The sequence below is a fragment of the Pleurodeles waltl genome, chromosome 6 (genome assembly GCF_031143425.1).
Source record: "Pleurodeles waltl isolate 20211129_DDA chromosome 6, aPleWal1.hap1.20221129, whole genome shotgun sequence".
In the NCBI taxonomy this organism is placed as follows: Eukaryota; Metazoa; Chordata; class Amphibia; order Caudata; family Salamandridae; genus Pleurodeles; species Pleurodeles waltl.
Genome location: NC_090445.1, coordinates 653,005,846 through 653,025,287, shown reverse-complemented (window position 1 = coordinate 653,025,287; position 19,442 = coordinate 653,005,846). Strand labels below are relative to the sequence as shown.

The 19,442-nt window shown below is 43.1% G+C and overlaps 1 protein-coding gene across 5 annotated transcripts in view; it reads left to right on the top strand.

Annotated features, from left to right (window-relative positions):
• Window positions 1–19,442, top strand: part of PPFIA4 (PTPRF interacting protein alpha 4) — a 3,105,259-nt gene that overhangs the window by 1,362,130 nt on the left and 1,723,687 nt on the right. For all 5 annotated transcript variants that reach the window (XM_069239004.1, XM_069239005.1, XM_069239003.1 and 2 more), the window contains one exon: window positions 3,144–3,365. In XM_069239004.1, coding sequence (XP_069095105.1) covers window positions 3,144–3,365 — 222 coding nt within the window. The remainder of the gene's footprint in view (window positions 1–3,143; window positions 3,366–19,442) is intronic.

The following is a 19,442-nucleotide window of genomic DNA, read 5'->3' as shown; positions in this document are numbered from 1 at the left end:
GTTGTGTCATGTGTGGGTATTGTGTCAATAATGTGTGTATGTTGTGTCATGGATGTATGTCAATGTGTGTTTGCTGCATCTGCATGTTGTGTTGTGGTGGAATGGCAATGGATAATGGTGTGTATGTGGTGTGTTGTGTGTGATGCCGGGGGACACATATGGCAAAGGTACTTTGTGTGTGTGTATGACTTACCTCTATTCCATAGCCATTGTCCAAAGTCCATTGGGTCCAGTGATGTCTTCCCTCCATCATGAAACCCCTAACAGTACACCTCCTGCAGGACTGTAACATCTAAATATGGTGGGCAGAACACCGTCGACTTGACAGTCTTCTCTGGTCCGCCCCTGCTGCAGTTTACAATATCTAAATCAGGCCCTAAGTTAGGATGTAAAAGCTTTGACTGGAACAACCCGCTTAGTGTATCTGATCTCTGTTATGGTCGGATTGAAAAATTGTGCCTAGGTCCCAGGTCTGACAGTGCCTCAACAGAATGACTCACAAAAGTAAAGCTTATTTTCACACCTCTGGTAGTTTGGACTGAGAGGTAAGGCAAATCTCTATTGTTTTATAGTTTGTAACAAACCAATTAAACAAGAATAGAGATGAATACATAAAAGAATAAAAGGTCTGATTCATTAAGTTAAATGGAAATCGAAATTAAAAATATGCCACAAACATTAAGAAAATGTGTAAAGAGATCGAGAAGAGCTTAAAAATTATGTACCTTATTTAGAGTTTAGCAGTTGGGTTACTCCGTCACACATGTGTGAGATATATTGTCTGACTTAGTACAAGTGCCACACAATATAATGCACTTGTAATAAGGCAGATGGGATATCTGTCACGTTTGGGATGGAATAACCTGCACACCAAACTCTAAATCAAGCTTTAAGAAACATTCCCAGGAGTAAGTATAGACTTCAGATATTTAATGTTGATTAGGATGTAAAATCCTCAAAAAGCAAAGTTGTTTTGGGAAAGATCGTCTAAGTGAGGCAATCATATATGTCAGATGAACTTTGAGGTAAGGGGTCAGTCATTGATTTTTACCTGTCCAACAAGGAGGCTGTATCTGGGCGAGTGCCTTCTATATCTATGATTTGAAGGTTTGTGGAAAATATTTGATATTAATGAAATTTCTCTACTGTGCAACATTTCTTTTATCCAAGAAGGTTTTGCTATTTCATGGTGAAAGCTGTTCAGTCTGTTTGGTCAATGAAACCCGGAAAAGTTGAACTTTTTCATTTAAGATATCAAAACTTCTCACAAATGGTGGAAAAGAGGGCACAGATCATTGTGACAAGTTAGTTCATCTTCAGGATAGCTACAGGGGATCCCATCCACTTAGGCTACTACAGGACTAAACCCTTCAAATACTCCACATTTACTGAGAATACTTACAATGGGCAGAAGGCCTTCTCTGTTTCGAGGTGGCTCATCTTGTGACCACACATAGCAAGCTTCCAACTTAGGCAAAGACACATTATCAATGAAATTCTATTCAAAATGCTGTTTTAACAGTGCTGGGTCAAGTCATTTTAGGCAATAATTTAGGTGAAGCCTAGGACAACTCTCTTAATGCTTTCTGCAGCAGAGAAGCAGAGATTATTTTTTCTCTTAATTTCCATATCATGCTTCAGCGGAGGTCCAGATTGCATGGCATGGGTTTTGGAAGAGGACAGATGAGTCTGACAATGCCAGTACCACTATACCAAACCCTCTATGTCCTAGTACTCATTTCCTCACAGTGTGATGTCACCTTAGCTCTGTGACATTTGCACTATGGTTGTGGAGATTTCACAGAGTCCTTTCTGGAACATCCAAGACTGTAAGTGCCTCTAATTCAAGATCAGAGATCTAATAGACCAGCAAATCTTTTCCCTGGACAGTTTTTCTTGAAAATTTTATTTGCAAAGACATTCCTCCCTGCTTTGTGAAACAAAGGATTACTGCTTCCTCGGTTGTAGAGACAGAAAGTTCAGCATCCATGCGAGTGACGAGAGGGAGTTGTGAAGTGAAGCACATAGCTTAGACCTTTCCTGAGTAGAGTCAAGGACATATCCACCATCGGTTCCTTCCTTTGAACAGGAAGGCATTGGTGCTAGGGTGTAGGTGGGCTTCTTATAGATCCTTCTTCATCTCGTAATAAGATTCTTTCAACAACTAAGCAATGTGATAAAGGCCCAAAACACCATTACCAAGATAAACATTATAATACAAAGCTCTTCCTAACTCTGACACCAAATGAGATCATTACATCTGGTTTCAGATGTGGGACATTTGTGCCACATTCCATAAAATCATTAAATCTGAGGTTTGCATCCATTATGTAGATAGGAGAGACCGCTCGCTCTGGCAGCAAAACCTTTTTTTATTCTGCATGAATTAGAATGGCAAGTGAAAAATAGAGCCTGGAAGGTCCATCAAGAATTCACGGGAATACAACACAATACTCAGTAGCACCGACCATAGCTGTACCAGATAGGATGGCTTAGTAGCAGAAGGGAGATCAGGAGGGTTTTCTAGGGGAGCTCTTCAGGCAAGCAATTTGATTGAAATTATTTGTCTGTTATACAAGGCAAGTTAGCTGTCTTTATTGATGTGTAAATTTGGGAACTTGTTCCTTCTTCCTTAACCTTGTTCTTATTATAAATATCATTGCGATATTGTTAAAGGTTTTAACATGTGCATGGTGATTGTACGTTTGTACATGTTTGAAATTTGTTAACGACCAAATCAGTTCCATTATTTAGATATATGTATATGTATAAATCACAAAATAGCTAGCACAGTTGCAATTTTTCATAGTGTGTACATGGAAATGGTACAATAAAGAACATGTTTAAGTCTATTTGTTCACACTTGCATTGGACGGCTTTATTTATCCCTTTCTAAATCTTAAAGGATAAACTATGATTTTTTGACTTCATGGTGTGTAAGCTGTGTTGTTTGTCTGAAATATCTAAGCTGAAAAACAAACAAAAACAGAAAATCACATCCACAAGTCAGATGAAAATGGACGACATTGACATACTTTATAGTTGGATCAGAATTTGCTTACTTGCTGTCTTCCATCCACGTTTACACATGTTTTATTCACAACAAAGCTAGTTTTAAGTAGTCATTTTGCTTGCCATTCCAGAGACTGCACAATGGCTCCATGCATCCAGAGGATGAGGTGGGACGTGTGGTCGAGCTCAAGGAACTTCTTGAGAAGCAGAACTTTGAGTTGTGTCAGGCAAAAGATCGACAGTCCTCGTTGTCCGCCCGTGTGTCAGAACTCGAAGAGGATCTTGCCACAGCCCGTAAGGATCTCCTCAAGTCAGAAGAGATGAATGTGAAGTACCAGCGGGACATCCGTGAGGTAAGGCAATGCTGTATTTTCTTTTTCATGTGATAATCAATAGGGTTTAGTTTATGAGAAGAAGGCACATCAAATAAATGCATATAGTCTTGATAAGCTTGAATATGGGTTATCCCTGATTGTCACTTGTGCTTCAGGAAGCAGCGTTGCATGGTTTTAAAGAGTCTTTATTTTGTAGATGAAAAGTAGTTAATGTTGGAATACTTCAAATGGTAGGGATTACAGAATACAGAGGGTGTTATGATATCCAGGGCCTGCCTGTGTCAGAATTTTGCATTTGTTGAAGGTTTGCATCTGTAGGTGAATTTTCCCTTCACTTTGGATGTACCATCTACAAACATTTTCAGATGGATCTGAAGGGTGCTGCGTGTAAATCAGAAAAAGGATCTCTAAATCTGTAAATGAACTGCAATACAGCTTATGGAAAGTGGGCAAGTGTTTTCTCCCTTCAGGTAGCCTAGTTTTGATAAAGAGCATAGTTGGCTCTCCGTTTTGTCAAAACCTTTGCCTCCTTCCAGTTGAAATTTCATTTCAAAGGTTTCACACACACTACCAACATTGCCAATGACTCCTAGTGGCCATCCAATTATAATGTAGCCATAAATAGCAACAGAGCATCAGCATACTGCATTCACTCAACATTCATAAATTCTTTGTTTGCTAATGTTGGAAATTATTGACTTTCAGAATTATTAACATTTAATCAAGTCAACGAGTGGTAAGATCATATACCTGAAACCCACTAAGGACATGTTTATTCCCATCACATCACACTAGGAATAAGGTGCATCCAGAGCACCTTGTTAGAAAACAGTGCTGCAATAGAAACCTTTAAGAAGCATAACACCCCAATGTATTGAGCCAAAGAACGATATCCCCAGATACACTTTGCACTGATCCTTGAGGAAAATGTGCAGAAGCTCTCAATAGTGTGCAAGTATTTCTTGTACCTGCTCAGTGAATATGACGCTACTTCAATCGCTCCCCTCTCCTAGTTCCATGCAAGGCGACACAGGGATGGTATGAACCGTCTGGACGGCAGGCTGTAGACCTTTCTCCTGCCAACCTCCACCTTTTAAATTTGTGGGCAGGTTTTAGGTGCCATGTGAACACTGGCAATGGCTTAGTAGAGGTGCCGCTTCAGTTACTGGCTTGAAGGATAGTGGTAGATTGTCTGGCAGGGTGCCGAGGGCAGGGCATTCCATTTTGTAGCGATTTTGTGACTCTGGCAGCTGATATGAAGGAGTAAGTCTGTATGGTGCAGTTCAAAGGCAAGCAGATTGAGACTATGAAGTTGGGCAGGATAGCGGGATGGATAAGGAAGGTACTTGCACTGCTTAAACGTTGCACAAACACAATACTCCACCACCTCCATTAGCAGTATGGACCTTTATCTCAAATTGAGGCTCAAATAAACAAATTCAATAAAATTTCAATGACAGTGAAGCAGGTTTTGCCTCACAGTAACAATAGGACGGAGCATGTTTGCAAACCATGAAGACTTATTAGTAAATTAGAATGGTTCCAATCTCAAATTGAATCAGTTAAGCACAAATAGTTACCTGAATGCAGCTTGTATGATTATAATATAAGCAATTCAATTCAATTCAGAAAATGCAAATACACAATATTTAAAGACGGCACATGCAAAATAAGGTAAAGTTCTGTTCCCACAAAAGGAAACTCTCTAATACTAATCTCATTTTGTAGGTAAATCAGAAAATTTCAGAAACAGCAGGTGTCAGTAGATTTAGCATCAAAAGAAGAACCACTTGAAGGTTCCACTTAGTATGAGAGGGTATGGGTTTGTTCTTGAGAGTAACACTAAACAGAAAAATAGGGAGCATTGAGTCTCGAGAGTAGGAAAGGGGCGTCCACCTGCAACGGTGGAACTAGGCAAATACTAATTTAATAAATCAGCTTCACACAGCTAAAACAAGAAATCTCATTCAAGTCATATATTCTACAAGTTTTCAACGAGTAGGAACTAATGAAAAACCATTGTTCCCGCAGTACTGGGTGTTGGCCTCCTTCTCAAGAGTAAACCAATGCCAGTTTCTTCCCTCATTGCATCCTCCACAATATATCACAAGGAAGTATTCACCTCCTCTTCCTCCCATCCCGTGCAAGTGCTGGAACACATAATCAAATTAATCAATTGTAGCAAGTATTACCTTCACACAGTAAACTATCAGAAAACTATTTAAATGAGAACTCAGTGACTCTGGAGCATCAAGCGAAATAAAAAAATGTATGCACCACAACCAGAAATGCTGCTTTACTTTCCAAGGTGGAGTTGAGTACTAGGGCCCACTCATGTCAATGTCAAGAGGCATACACCCTATCTATAATTACAAATTTCATCTAAACCACTTGTTTCAGTAAATCTAAGTGTAAAATAACGTGCACATTTGTAAGTAATAGTTGTGCATTTTATTGGCTAACATTTCATTATTCTAAAATGAGTGTTGAAAACGCTTCATCACCAGGTCCATGCAAGAAAATACAGAAAAATAATATACACTTATTCTGCAGAAAGGCTGTGACAGAGTTTGAAGCCTCTCCATTTCATAAGGGTGCACTGGTTAATTTAGTCAACTGTTGACATGACCCTACTTCTTTGGCAAAGTGAGCTGTTAAAGGGGGTATTTATGCAAGTCTTGTAAAAGAAGTGAAACCTTTAGGTTTCCTTCAGTGATCTGATATGCTTCAAAGGTTTAGAAAAAAACGTGTATCTTGTGGTTTGAGATACAACACTGTGGCCATCACTTATATGCAAATGATTATAAATGCCAAAGAGGAGCACTGTGGATGCCTGCAAAAGGTGCAAGCAAGCAGTTTGATTTGCCATTTGGAACTGATTTTACCAAAAAATTGAATGAAGCTATGAATAAGTTGTATAACTCTCGTTAAGGATATTAAAGAATGTAATTGCAAATGTGTAGAAATTAACGGACGATTGCTAAATATTCATGTTGTGGCAAAGCAATCAGATTGCATCATTCATGACATTTTCAATTACATCGCTGATGCCATCTCAAATGACATCATTGATGACAACACACACTACTATAGGAAAGCTATGAACTGTTTAAGCTCACAAACCAGTTAATCCCCTTTCTTTTGTAAGAGACTAGTTGTCCAGCTTCTTTGGTCAGCTGTGCCATCACCCTAATACTGAGTAGAACATCACAGTGTTCCAAATGTCGATAAGTCCACAATTAACTCACCAAGAATGTGGTAAAAAGTTAAATTCCTTGTTAATGCTTTCAATTTCCTTAAAAAAACAGCCACATTGCAAATGCGTTTAGCCCATATACCAAGGGCTTCCTCATGGCTTATAATATAGAAATGGTGTCCAAAAAGTTTCAGTCTTCATTCTTATGTGATTCTCAATATTTATTTTGATCATAAGTGGATCTGTTCAGTCTAAAAAAAAGTCCTTCAAACGTGTATAATTACACTGTGTTCGACATGCAAGTCATCAGTTTGTGCAGCGAGTTTCGACTTACATGGCAAACACCACGTAATTATACATGTGTTGTCGGTGGTGACGTGGGGTTAGCCAATTCATCGCAGGCAGCCACTGAGAGGCAGTGAACCCCAATTTGTTCACAGCCATTGTTCGTGCACAGCCGGGGACTGATCACAGCTTGGCCTGGTGCCTGACTTTGTGACTAAACCCCCAGTAGACTGCCAACCCCACACCGGGTACAGCATTTGGCGTGTGCAGAATAAGGTTGACCTTCAGGCCCGGGTGACCCCCATCCTCTGGGGCCCAAAAACACATATTAAGCAGAAGGAGGAGTTCAGCCCTCCTCCTTGACCCTTAATTGGCCCTGGGTACCCCATCCCCCAGGCCCAGTTCCAATTAAAAGGTGAGGAGGGGCTGGGTGGTCCCCCCACACCTAGCCTTAAAAGTCCTCGGCAACCCCATCACCTGGGGCCAAATACAATAACAAAAGGGGTGGGGACCACATTGACCCCCTCCCCCAGTCTCACTATGCCCAAGGGCATCCAGCAAGCACAGCGTTGTGGGCTGCAGGGGAGTCCCAGGGTACCCGCAGTCTCAGCCAGCTCCCCGCATGGTTCAGGGACCAGAATTGCTCCTAGCCGGGGGGAGCAGCTTTTTATGCTGCTCCCTCCAGACGAGAGCAGTATGTATTTGGTTACTCGGTCAGCATCAGTGCGGGCAGGGAAACAGATCACAAGTCTGCTTCCAACCGGTGAGAGCATTTTTAAAGCTCTCACTGTCTGGAGCAGACTTGAAAATGCTCATTATATATATATATATATATACACACACACACTAGTGGCAGAATCCACTTTATAGTTAGGACCATGTTTAAATAGAAAAAGCATTTTCTGGCTTGCCTATATCTTTAGCACCATTTGATGAATCTCATGAAATTTTCCAAGAAAAGTGTGCCCGTGACTCTTGTTGCACATGGAAAGTTTTTGAGTTATCCATCAACGGGAAGGGTCAAAATTTGCATTGCCCATGTTAATTCCTATAGGACCTTTGAACAAAACTACAGCCCAAACCACTGGCCTAGAACAATTTTGGCAGAAAGTTAGCTTTCGATACGCAGATTGTGCTTTCGCTTATTTGGTGTAAAACCATTCAGTAGTTTCTGAGTTAATAAAGGGAAAACAAATTTGTATATCTGAGGTCGTGAACTCTTTACGACAATTAGGAAATGACACACGGAAAATGCAGAGCTCTGATTGTCTGCCAGGAAGTGTTGGCAGCCATTTTGGGACTTGGCTTCAGTCGAGTCCCACAATTGTTTTTAAAAAAAACAAAAGAGACCAGGGGAGGGACACCCTAACTCCTTAGCTCTGGTGCTGGGGTGCCAGAGAGAACCCCAGAGATAAAAAGCATTATTTTCTTGAATTTACACTGCAAATAGCGCAGCTACACTGATCCAGTGAAAATGTAAAAAAAAAAAACGCTGGCTCCTGTGTTTCATAATGTTTAAGCCCGTGGGTGGGCCAAGTCCCGGGGGCATTGCTATTTTAATGCGGGGGCTGTCTGGCCCCCCCTGCAGCCCGAGGACCACCACTTCCCTGAGGCTAATAAGACATTGAAGGTGGGGGGCTTCATCCCCCCCCCGGAACACCACCTCCCCAGGGCTTACATCAAATAGAGTGTGGGAGGGCTGCCTGTCCCCCTGCAGCCCTGGGGACCACCACCTCCTCAGGACATTTAAGTAGTTGTGTGTATGGTGGCATGCACCCCCCCTGCAAGCCTAGGGACAAATCACCTCCCCGGGGCATTTGTGTAATTATGTGCGGGCCATGGGGCCACCTCCCCCGGGGCAAAATAGATTGTTGGCAACCACCACCCCCCAGAGCTGGCTCCTGCTATGTCCCAGGGTGCCCAGCTCACATGGCTGGGCCCCAGAAGATGGGGTCACTGGAGCCAAGATTGGCCTGGGTAAGGGGCTGCTCGGCCCCTCTGCCCCCCCCAAAAAAAAAATCGGCCACTCCTTGGGGGGTAGGGTCCCTGGGGCCAAGATACTGCTGTGCAGGGGTACCGTACTGCCCCCTCCACCGAAAAAATTACATGTTTAGGCTAGGCCCCAGGTCATGGGATTCCTGGGGCCGAGATTGGCCTGGGAGACTGCACAGCCTCTGCTCACCCCAAAAAATTAAAAATGTAGGACAGGCCCTGAGAGATGCGGTCCCCGTGACTCAGATCTGCCTGGAGAAGGGGGCCATGTAGGGTTTGGTTGATATAGGGGTTGGCCGCAGGGACTGCCTACCGGCCACAACCTGTAGCCAACCTCTCCTGCGCATGGTGAAAGGCCGTGTGCAGCATGGGGTTAAGTTGCTATAGTGGTTGGCCACAGGGCCATGGCCCTGCCGTGCACGGTGATGGTTGAATTAACATATTTGGCCTTATTATGAGTGCGGCAGTCTACAGACCACTACACTTGTGGTCAGGACTGCAGCTGTTGCGGCGGTCCGACCACCACATTGCAACCCTGGCGATCAGACTGCCTGGAAAAGCCAGCTCTGCCAGGATGCATGATCCTGGCAGCCTGGCGGTGGTGGAGCTCGTAATCTGGAGGGCAGTGCTGCATGCAACACTGCCCTTCCGATTACGACCTCTTTCTCTGCCAGCCTTTTCATGGCGGTAACACCAGTATGAAAAGACCGGAAGAGAACAGGTGCAAGGGGCCACAGGGGGACCCCTGTACTGCCTATGCACCTGGCATGGGCAGTGCAGGGGTCCCCTGTCCAGCACCATCACAATGTGAACATCGCGGGGTGCTGGTGCACCCTGCAGGCGACAGCATTGTAGCCGGCTCGATTACAAGCCAGAGACAATGCTGTAGCCTGTTTCTCGTTAGGCCAGCGTGCAGAATCTCAGGTTTCCACCCGCCGACCTAGCGGGAAACTCATAACTCCGGTGGGGCGGCCACCCTGTCTGGAGTTTGTCTGCGGGTTTTCCCGTCCATCAAACTTGTAATAGGGCCCATAGTAATGAAAATTACTTTACATTAAAAAATGTAGGGGCTGGCTTTCAGCCGTGCACAGTGATGGTTGGATTAACATATAGGTGGTCATTCCGACCCCGGCGGTCAAGGACCGCCGGGGCCGGGGTCGGCGGGAGCACCGCCAACAGGCTGGCGGTGCTCCGCAGGGCATTCTGACCGCGGCGGTATGGCGGCGGTCAGAACAGGAAAACCGGCGGTGTCCCGCCGGTTTTCCGCTGCCCTGAGGAATCCCCCATGGCGGCGCAGCTTGCTGCGCCGCCATGGGGGATTCCGACCCCCTCACCGCCATCCTGTTCCTGGCGGTTCCGACCGCCAGGAACAGGATGGCGGTGAGGGGTGTCGTGGGGCCCCTGGGGGCCCCTGCAGTGCCCATGCCAATGGCATGGGCACTGCAGGGGCCCCCGTAAGAGGGCCCCACTTTGAATTTCAGTGTCTGCTTACTGCACCCGTCACACCCTTCCCACTCCGCCGGCTCCATTCGGAGCCGGCTTCCTCGTGGGAAGGGGTTTCCCGCTGGGCTGGCGGGCGGCCTTCTGGCGGTCACCCGCCAGCCCAGCGGGAAAGCCAGAATGGAGCGGTCATATGGCGGTCAGAATGAGGCCCATAGTAATGAAAAAAAAGTCAAAATTCTTTGAAATAACCAAAGATTACAGGGACGCTTTAATTAGGCTCACATTTTAACCGTACAAAACTAAAGAAATTCACATGTTATAGTTATCTCAAGTAGCTATATCTAGTTTTCATAGGAAAAGTGTTTTTTGACTTGCCTATAACTTTGGCGCAGTTTAACAAATCTTCACAACATTTTCCAACAAAATGTCCTACTGTGTCTTATTGTGCATGGTAAGTTTTGAGGTGATTCGTCAAGGAGAGGGGGTAAAAAAAAGTGCATTTCCCATGTTAATTCCTGTAGGGACTTTGAACACGACTACAGTCTGAACCACCAGACAGAATTAAACCAAATTTGTCTGAGAGCTAGCTCATGGTCCAGAAAGTGCGCTTTTACGTAAATTCAGCCAGTCGTTTTTGAGATATTAAAGGAAAAATAAATATAGATATCTGAGCGGAGCCTAACCACAGATCTGATGGTGAGATCTGATTGGCTGTCAGCTCTTTAATTAGAAAGTGCTGGCAGCCATCTTGGGACCAATATACATGATCGCACCCATTGAAATGCATTGTAGGGGGACAACAGTGAGACTATAATTGCATACACACAGACAGAAGAGGGAAGGTGGAAGGGGGTCAGGGGCAGCAAGCTGACCACAAAGGACAGGAGAGAGGGGCTGTGGCAGCACAGAAGACCATGCATTCCATGTGGGAGGGTTAGTGGCAGCACAACGACCATGGTTCACAAGAGGGGCCTGCACAAAGGACCATGGAGGATAGAAGAGACGGGTAGGGGCTGGACATAGACAAGAGGGGGCAGGGGAAGGGGATTCACAACAGAACATGTAGGTCTGGCAGGAGGAGCAGTTGCAGCACAATAGAACATGGAGGGCAGAAGAGAGTGGCAGAAAAATGTACCACGAAGGACAGGAGAGAGGGAATATGGGTATGGAACTCGGACAGACAGGCAGCAGCCACATGACAATGCAAGGCAGGTAGAAGGGGTAGTGGCAGCTCAACAGAACACTCAGAGTAGAGAGAGGCAGTGGCAGGTCCATGGAACATGGTGGGCAAAAGGAAGGGAGCGGGGGCCTGCATATAAACATAGGAGGGCAGGGGTAAGGAGGGTAGGGCAGAAAGCTAAGCACAGAAGCAAAGGAAGAGGGCAACATAGTGCAGGTAGAGTGGGGGGAGGGACCTCAAGCCAAATGGAGGGTAGTGGCAGCACATCAAAGCATGCAGGGCTGGAGGGATAAAAAGAATAATGAATTTGCTACAATTGACATTTCACCACGGCTGCTTTTCAGTGTGGCATGTTTGCACTGGGGTGTTAGTCCTCTTTTTATGTTTTTTAGCATATAGAATGTAAATTTTATGGCCATCCCATCTGTGATCAAGGCTACTGCTGAAACACGTTGGGAGGAAGAAACTTGTAACAAGTAAAGGCAGTTTTTCAATTTTCCTTTTATGTGTAAGGATGAAATAGTACATACTTTGGATTTCCGGATCCACGCTCGGACCATCAAGCTAGAGCTTCCATATTCTGGGACACATTGCAGCTTGGGATATATATCAGTAGATATAGATCTCTAGATATATATATTATATATATATATATATATAAGCATTTTCTTGTCATTAAAGAAAAGGTCAGGATGCTTTCCAGTCAATTGTATAAACGTTTTACTGTCACACAAAGTGTTCCTCCCTTCGGGTGACAGTAAAACTTTTATACAATTGACTGGAAAGCGTCCTGACCTTTTCTTTGATGACAAGAAAATGCTTTATTTATTGTATGGAAAATTCCCGAATCCATGGTCGGACCGCCACATTTATGAGCCTCGGTATTTTGGGATTTGTTGGATATATATATATATATATATATATATATATATATATATATATATATATATATATATTTTCGGGATTTGTTGGACATATATATATATATATATATATATACATATATATATTTATCCGCTAAAACCAAAGGTTACTGGGACTTTATAGTTAGGTTCAGATTTTACATGCACAAAACCATAGAAATTCAGCTTTTATAGTTAGTTATTTCAAGTAAATATCACTCGAGTCCTAAGGTAACTATAACTCACGCCCTCGCCATGCACTGCTAATTGCCTCAGACTACATCACTCATGAAATCTTCTATGACATCATTGATATTAACACTGCAACATTTGCAGTAAAATTATTGATGAGAGAACTGTGCATGGTGAGGGTGTGAGTTATAGTTATCTGAGGGCACACGTTATAGTTCCTTGAAATAACTCTAACAGCTGACTAAAACACCCCTGAAAACCTTTGGTTTTTCCAGTGACTATATATATATATATATATATATATATATATATATATATATATATACCCAGAAATAGGAATTCCTTGGAATTTGTCTCGCTAATAACGTTTCCCCCAAATGATGAATCTCCAAACGTTTCGCTCCTATAGCTTCTTCTACATTGCGGGGATTGATCAAGGGGGTGCAAAGATAAAAGGAGGGTCCACAACGCATTTTCCCACCAATTCTCTTTCGATGTAGCACAAAAGCAGTTCAAGGGATTTCAAAGAAATTTGGCAGTATCATAGATTATGGTGTACCAATTATGTTTTTGGGTACTGCAGTTAACTACGTTTTAAGTTATAAGGCATTTAAACTTAATGAAATCTGTAGTTGCTTAGTTTCATGAAATGTCGCTAAACTATCTCAGTACACAGTGATGATAAGATATTAGGCGATTGACCTCATGAAAATTAAAGGCAGTCATGTTGTCTTTGTCTTCTATGTTACGCTCTTAGATATAGTTAAGTATTAGATTTCATATTTTTCCCTACCTAGTAGCACAAAACAGTAATTGATAGGGAAATTATTTACAACTTTATCTGTGTTAAGAAAGTAAAAGGTTCGCATGGAGTACTGCGGTACAGCCTTGGAAGTACTACCGTACTAAAAGAAAAGGTGTAAAAATGCACAGTGCTATATTTTAGAAGTGTGGTTCTCTGTACACTGCTATACAAATATAAATACATTTCTCTACTTATTACCACTTTAATAAAGTGCTAATAGCTAGAAAGCTATAATAAAACCTAATACCTATATTTAAGGCTCTAATCCAGAAAACAGCAAAAAGGTGCTAAAAACTATAAGGCTGCCTTTTACATTTCATTAACTAATCACATACTGCCTTCTTATCAGCATGTGACACGGTCTACTGTGAAATTGCAGCAGTATACCACAACACAATACATAACTTTTTTTAGCACTTATAACTTAACAACACTTAGGGGGTCATTCTGACCCTGGCGGCCGGTGGCCGCCAGGGCCACCGACCACGGGAGCACCGCCAACAGGCTGGCGGTGCTCCCACGAGCATTCTGACCGCGGCGGATCAGCCGCGGTCAGAAGCGGAAAGTCGGCGGTCCCCCACCGACTTTCCGCTGCTCGGGGGAATCCTCCATGGCGGCAGAGCGCGCTCTGCCGCCATGGGGATTCTGACACCCCCTACCGCCATCCTGTTCCTGGCGGGTCTCCAATGGCATGGGCACTGCAGGGGCCCCCGTAAGAGGGCCCCGCAAGGTATTTCAGTGGCTGCTTTGCAGACACTGAAATACGCGACGGGTGCAACAGCACCCGTCGCACCTTCCCACTACGCCGGCTCCATTCGGAGCCGGCGTCCTCGTGGGAAGGTAGATTTGCCCTGGGCTGGCGGGCGGCCTTTTGGCGGCCGCCTGCCAGCCCAGGGCAAATCTCAAAATACCCTCAGCGGTCTTGTGACCGCGGAGCGGTATTTTGACGGGGGAACATTGGCGGGCGGCCTCCGCCGCCCGGCAATGTCAGAATCACCCTCTTAGACAACTAACACCTACTTTAAAAAATTATCATTGACACTTCTTAATTTATATTCCTGTGAAACAACATCTACACATGTTCAACCACTTTCTTGTTACATCTTTAAGTGTCACACTCTGCTCTATGCCACTCCAGTTTACTGTATGCTATTACACATTACGTCACTCCACTGTATGCCAGTGCACTTAATGTTATTCTGCTCTACAATACTTCACTATACTCTACTCCACTGTATACTACTTCATCTACAGCATTCCACTGTACACAGCAACACTGTATGTATACTACAATCCACTACTGTCTACCCCTCCACACTCTGCCCATTCAACTTTACACCACTCCACAACACTCCATTGTACATCATTCCACTCTACACCACTCCAGTCTAAGCTATTCCACTGTACACCATTCTTCTCTATGCCACCCAAGTCTATGCAATTCAATTGTACACCACTCCACTTTACAGGAATCCACTCCACTCGGTTCCACTCAACACCACAGCACTGTATCACACTCTACTCTATACTACTCCTCTCTACACCACTTCACTGTATGTAATTCCATTGTATGCCGGTCCACTCTAACCACACTACACTCTATGCCACTGCACTCTACAACACTCTACTGTATGCAAATTCACTGTACACAGATCTACTCTACTTCACTCCAGTGTACTCCTCTCCACAGTACACTAATCCACTCTATGCTGTTACACTGTACGCAACTCCACTGCATGCCACTCTACTATATGCTCCTCCACTATAACCCACTCCACTCTATGCCACATTACTCAACCCCACTTCACACATCTCCACTCCATGATAATTCACTATGTCACTCAAGAGAACATCACTCCTGTCTATGCTACTGCACTCTATGCTATTTCAATGTATGTAACTCTACTCTATGCTAATCTACTCTACGCTACTCCAGTCAATGCCACTCAACTGTATGCCACTCCAGTGTATGCTATTCCATTCTGTCACACCACTGCACTCAACAGTATTCCACTCTACACCACTCCTTTCTGACACTTCACTATACACTGCTCCATTATGCTATTTCACTGTATGCTACTAAATTCTAACTCAATCCACTGTATGCCACTCCACTGTACACCACTCTACTTTATGCCACTACACTGCTCTCCATTCCATTCTTCAGCACTCCACTTTATGCCATTCCACGGAACGGAACTACACTCTACAGCACTCAACTCTATGCTATTTGACTCTATCCCACTCCACTGTACGTGACTCCGCTGTACATTATTCAACTGTACACTATCCCATTCTTCCCTTCTCTACTGTGCACCACTCCACTATATGCTACTTCAATCTACGCTATTTTAGTGTATGCTACTCTACTGTACCCTATTCTACTGTATGTCACTCCACACCACTCCCCTGTATGCCACTCCACTCTGATACTCCTCTCTGATTCTCCACTCAATGCAAATCCACTCTACACCACTCCACTCAATGCCACTCCACTCTACTTCACTCTACTCTGTGCCACTCTACTCTACACTATTCCACTTTATGTAACTCCAATATATCCCCATTCCACTCTATGCTATTCCAGTCTGCGACAATCCATTCTATGCCACACCACTCCACTCTACCCTATTGCACTGTACGTCACTCCACTCTATGTCACTCCAGCATACTGTACTCCGCTCAACAACACTATGATCCACTCAACTACAGTCTGTCCTTCCACTCTACCACGCTATCCCCCCTCTGTAGCACTACAGTGTACACAATGAATGCATTCCTGTCAATGCCAGTGTACATTACTCTACTCTGTACCGCTTTGCAACACTGCTGTACTCTACAACACTTGACACAACTTCTTCTATGCCACGCCACCCATTTACTAAATCTACTTTGAGACATTACTCCACTGTATTCTACTACTGCATTCTACGTCACTCCACTGTACGCTACTCTATGCCACTCAGCTCTGACAGTAAATCCCCCACCACTCTCCCCTACTGTACTACACTTTCCTCTATGCCACTCTACTGTACAACACTGTAATCCACTCTGTAGCACTCTACTCTACAACACTTTGCAATACTTTATGACATGCCAGTTCACTCCACAGTGCCACACACCAATCAACTCTACAACATGTTACTTGACTCCACACAACTCCCCTCTATAGCACAACACTTTAGTCCACTGCACAACACGTTACCCTACTCTTTGGTACTGTACAACACTCCACTCTACACCGCTCCCCTTCCCCACACTCTACCACACTCTATGCAACTCCACTCTACAAGAGTCTACTACACTCTGCACCACTATACAACTGTATACTCCACTCCATGCCCCTACATTGCGCTCTACAAGACTCTACTCCACTCTGTGCCCCTACACTCCACTGTACAACACTCTGCTCCACTTTACAACACCATCCAACACTCTATGACTCACCACTCCTCTGTTCTGTACAAGATACCATTCCAACATAGAATACATTACTCAGCTGTACACTACGCTGGTCCATTCTAGTGCACTCCATGCCACTGTACCATACAACATGTCATTACACTATATAGCACTTTACTCCATTGAATGCTACACCACTCCACGCTACACCACTTCACTCTACCCTACTCCCTCTACACCACTCTACTGTATGCTATTACACTGTATGCCACTCCACTGTGCCACACTCCCTTCTGCTCCACTCCATTATACTCCACTCTACAGCACTACCTTGTAGAACACTCACCTTCACTCTTCTGTACTACACTCCACTTAATGACATTCCACTTGATGACATTAAAGTCTTCAATTTAAAACACAATTCAATGAAAAAAAGCAAAGGTTAAACCGTTCTTATAGTTAGGAAAATGTTATTTATTCTGTCTACACAAACCAAACATACAATACACAACCATTACAAAATTCTAAAGTTATAATTCTACCTTAAATATAAATATTGACACCGCACCTTTAAATTAATATAATTTTATTTATTCTTTATCTACAAACCAAACAAGCTACATGAAAATGTTAAATTCTACATTTATACTTAGACCTTTAATTTATAATTTATGGTAGACCTTTCAATTATTATAACTCACACACTTGACCACACTGCAGTGAATTCAGCTTTGTAGCCAAACTACAGTAACTGTAAATCACCAGTCTACCATGCACTCTGTTCTCACAAAAAATGTGATTTCCAATGTCATAACTATAATTGTCAATACTATTATTTTACATGTTATAAGTGATATAATATAAAAGGGTATAATATGTGTATGGAAAAGGCACAAGTTATAATTAATGTAGTATGGCTAAGAAAGATGAATATACTGTGTATGGAGGAGTTTTGTTTGTATGGAAAGAATAAATGAAGTTTTTCTAAATATAACAAAGGTTTAACGTTTGTTGTTTTCATTGAATATCTATCTATCTATTGAATCACTAAGAAAAACAAATGGTAAAATAATGTTATAGTGGAATATTCAGTAACAATGTAAAGTCTTAAACTCTAAAAAACAAAGATATTCACCAGTTATAGTTATCTCATGTAATTATAACTCATGCCTTAAGGTAACTGTAGCTCTTGCCCCCACCATTTCCTCATCAATAATTTCACTGTAGATTTTGCAGTGATAATATCAGTGGTGTCATAGAGGATGTCCTGGGTGATGTAATATATGGGATAATTATCAGTGCATGGCGGATGGGCCCCTTACCTTTTGATTAGTTTGGTGACTCCAGGGTATGGGGTTCCTGGGGCCAAATACAGCTTGGGGCTGATTCTGTCTGAGGCCCTGATGGGCTTGGATTGTTTGAAGTGCAAATTGGCTCTGGTAAACACCAATCCAGTTACAACGGTTAACAGAATAATATGATATTGTTTTTAAAGGATTTGGGCTTTTAAGAAGTTTCTCCTGAGTGTCCAATCAAATTACTGCTTCCTTTCTTTTTTGACCTCCCATAGCTTACTCAATACTCCAGTGGGACAAACTGAACTAATCAGAATGTCCCTAACTCTGGGTCCTGTGAAGAAATGTGGGACTCGGAAATTCTTAAAACAAGTTGTGCTTACTATGAGGAGGTAGGTCTATTTAAACTTTGAGCCTAAATGTTTCTCCACAGGCCCAAATAGGAATGGTGTCTTAAAAACTGATACATCAGCACTTGTGATAGACAGAGAAACATCTCATTGGTTAAGGCTATTAGTCTGATGTATAAAATTTAGGGTCCACAGTCTTATTCTTACAAGGCAGTGCAAGCACTTTTTCAGAGGTACTGGGATGAAATACTCTTTTGGTATCTCTGGAATGCAAAAACACCCCAGAACATGGCACAGTAGAAATCTGAATACTGCTAAGTGGTAAAGGGAAGAGGACACCACAGCCTCCACATCCATTGCTATGCAACACACTGTCCAGCCTGGTGATAGTTCTTCCCCTCAAGCTGCAACAACCCTTCAGCAGGAAACTAACCACCTGTAGCACCACATCACCCTGTCCTGTATGGACTGTTGAAAGATCTTATCAGCAGAGGAGCAAAGCACATGTACCAGGGTTAGGTCGTGACTGCGCACAAACAGATGTGCAAGAGAAAGTAGGTGTTTTTCTTTTTCATAGGATCCAAGTTTTGATGCGCCGTTTTTCAAATTTATTGTTCAATATCCAAACATTTCTTTTAAAAAATAATAAATGTTAAAAAACAAAAAAAGATTCATGTGAGAACCGCCTTTCTTGGTTAAAAATAGAAAAATAAGTCATTCTGTTTATGTCTATTAGGTATTGTTCATTTATTCTTATATCATGCCAGAGCAGGCTACTCTAACCATTAAAGCTCAACTCTACTGTATAGGTCTATCCTAGAAGCAAACATATTTTACAACAGACTGTGACTATAGAGGCTTCAGTAGTCTGCTTAAGCACTCTATAAAATTCAAAATTTACAGAGATGTCACACAACAAATGGCAGCAAGTAAAGTTAATGTGATTAATTATGTAAAAGGAGTGGAGCAGAAGAGCCTCATAGCTATTAAGATGTGGTGGTGTTCTCTCTCTCTTGCTCTCTGCACTGGCACACTTTTGGCAACCATGCTCCA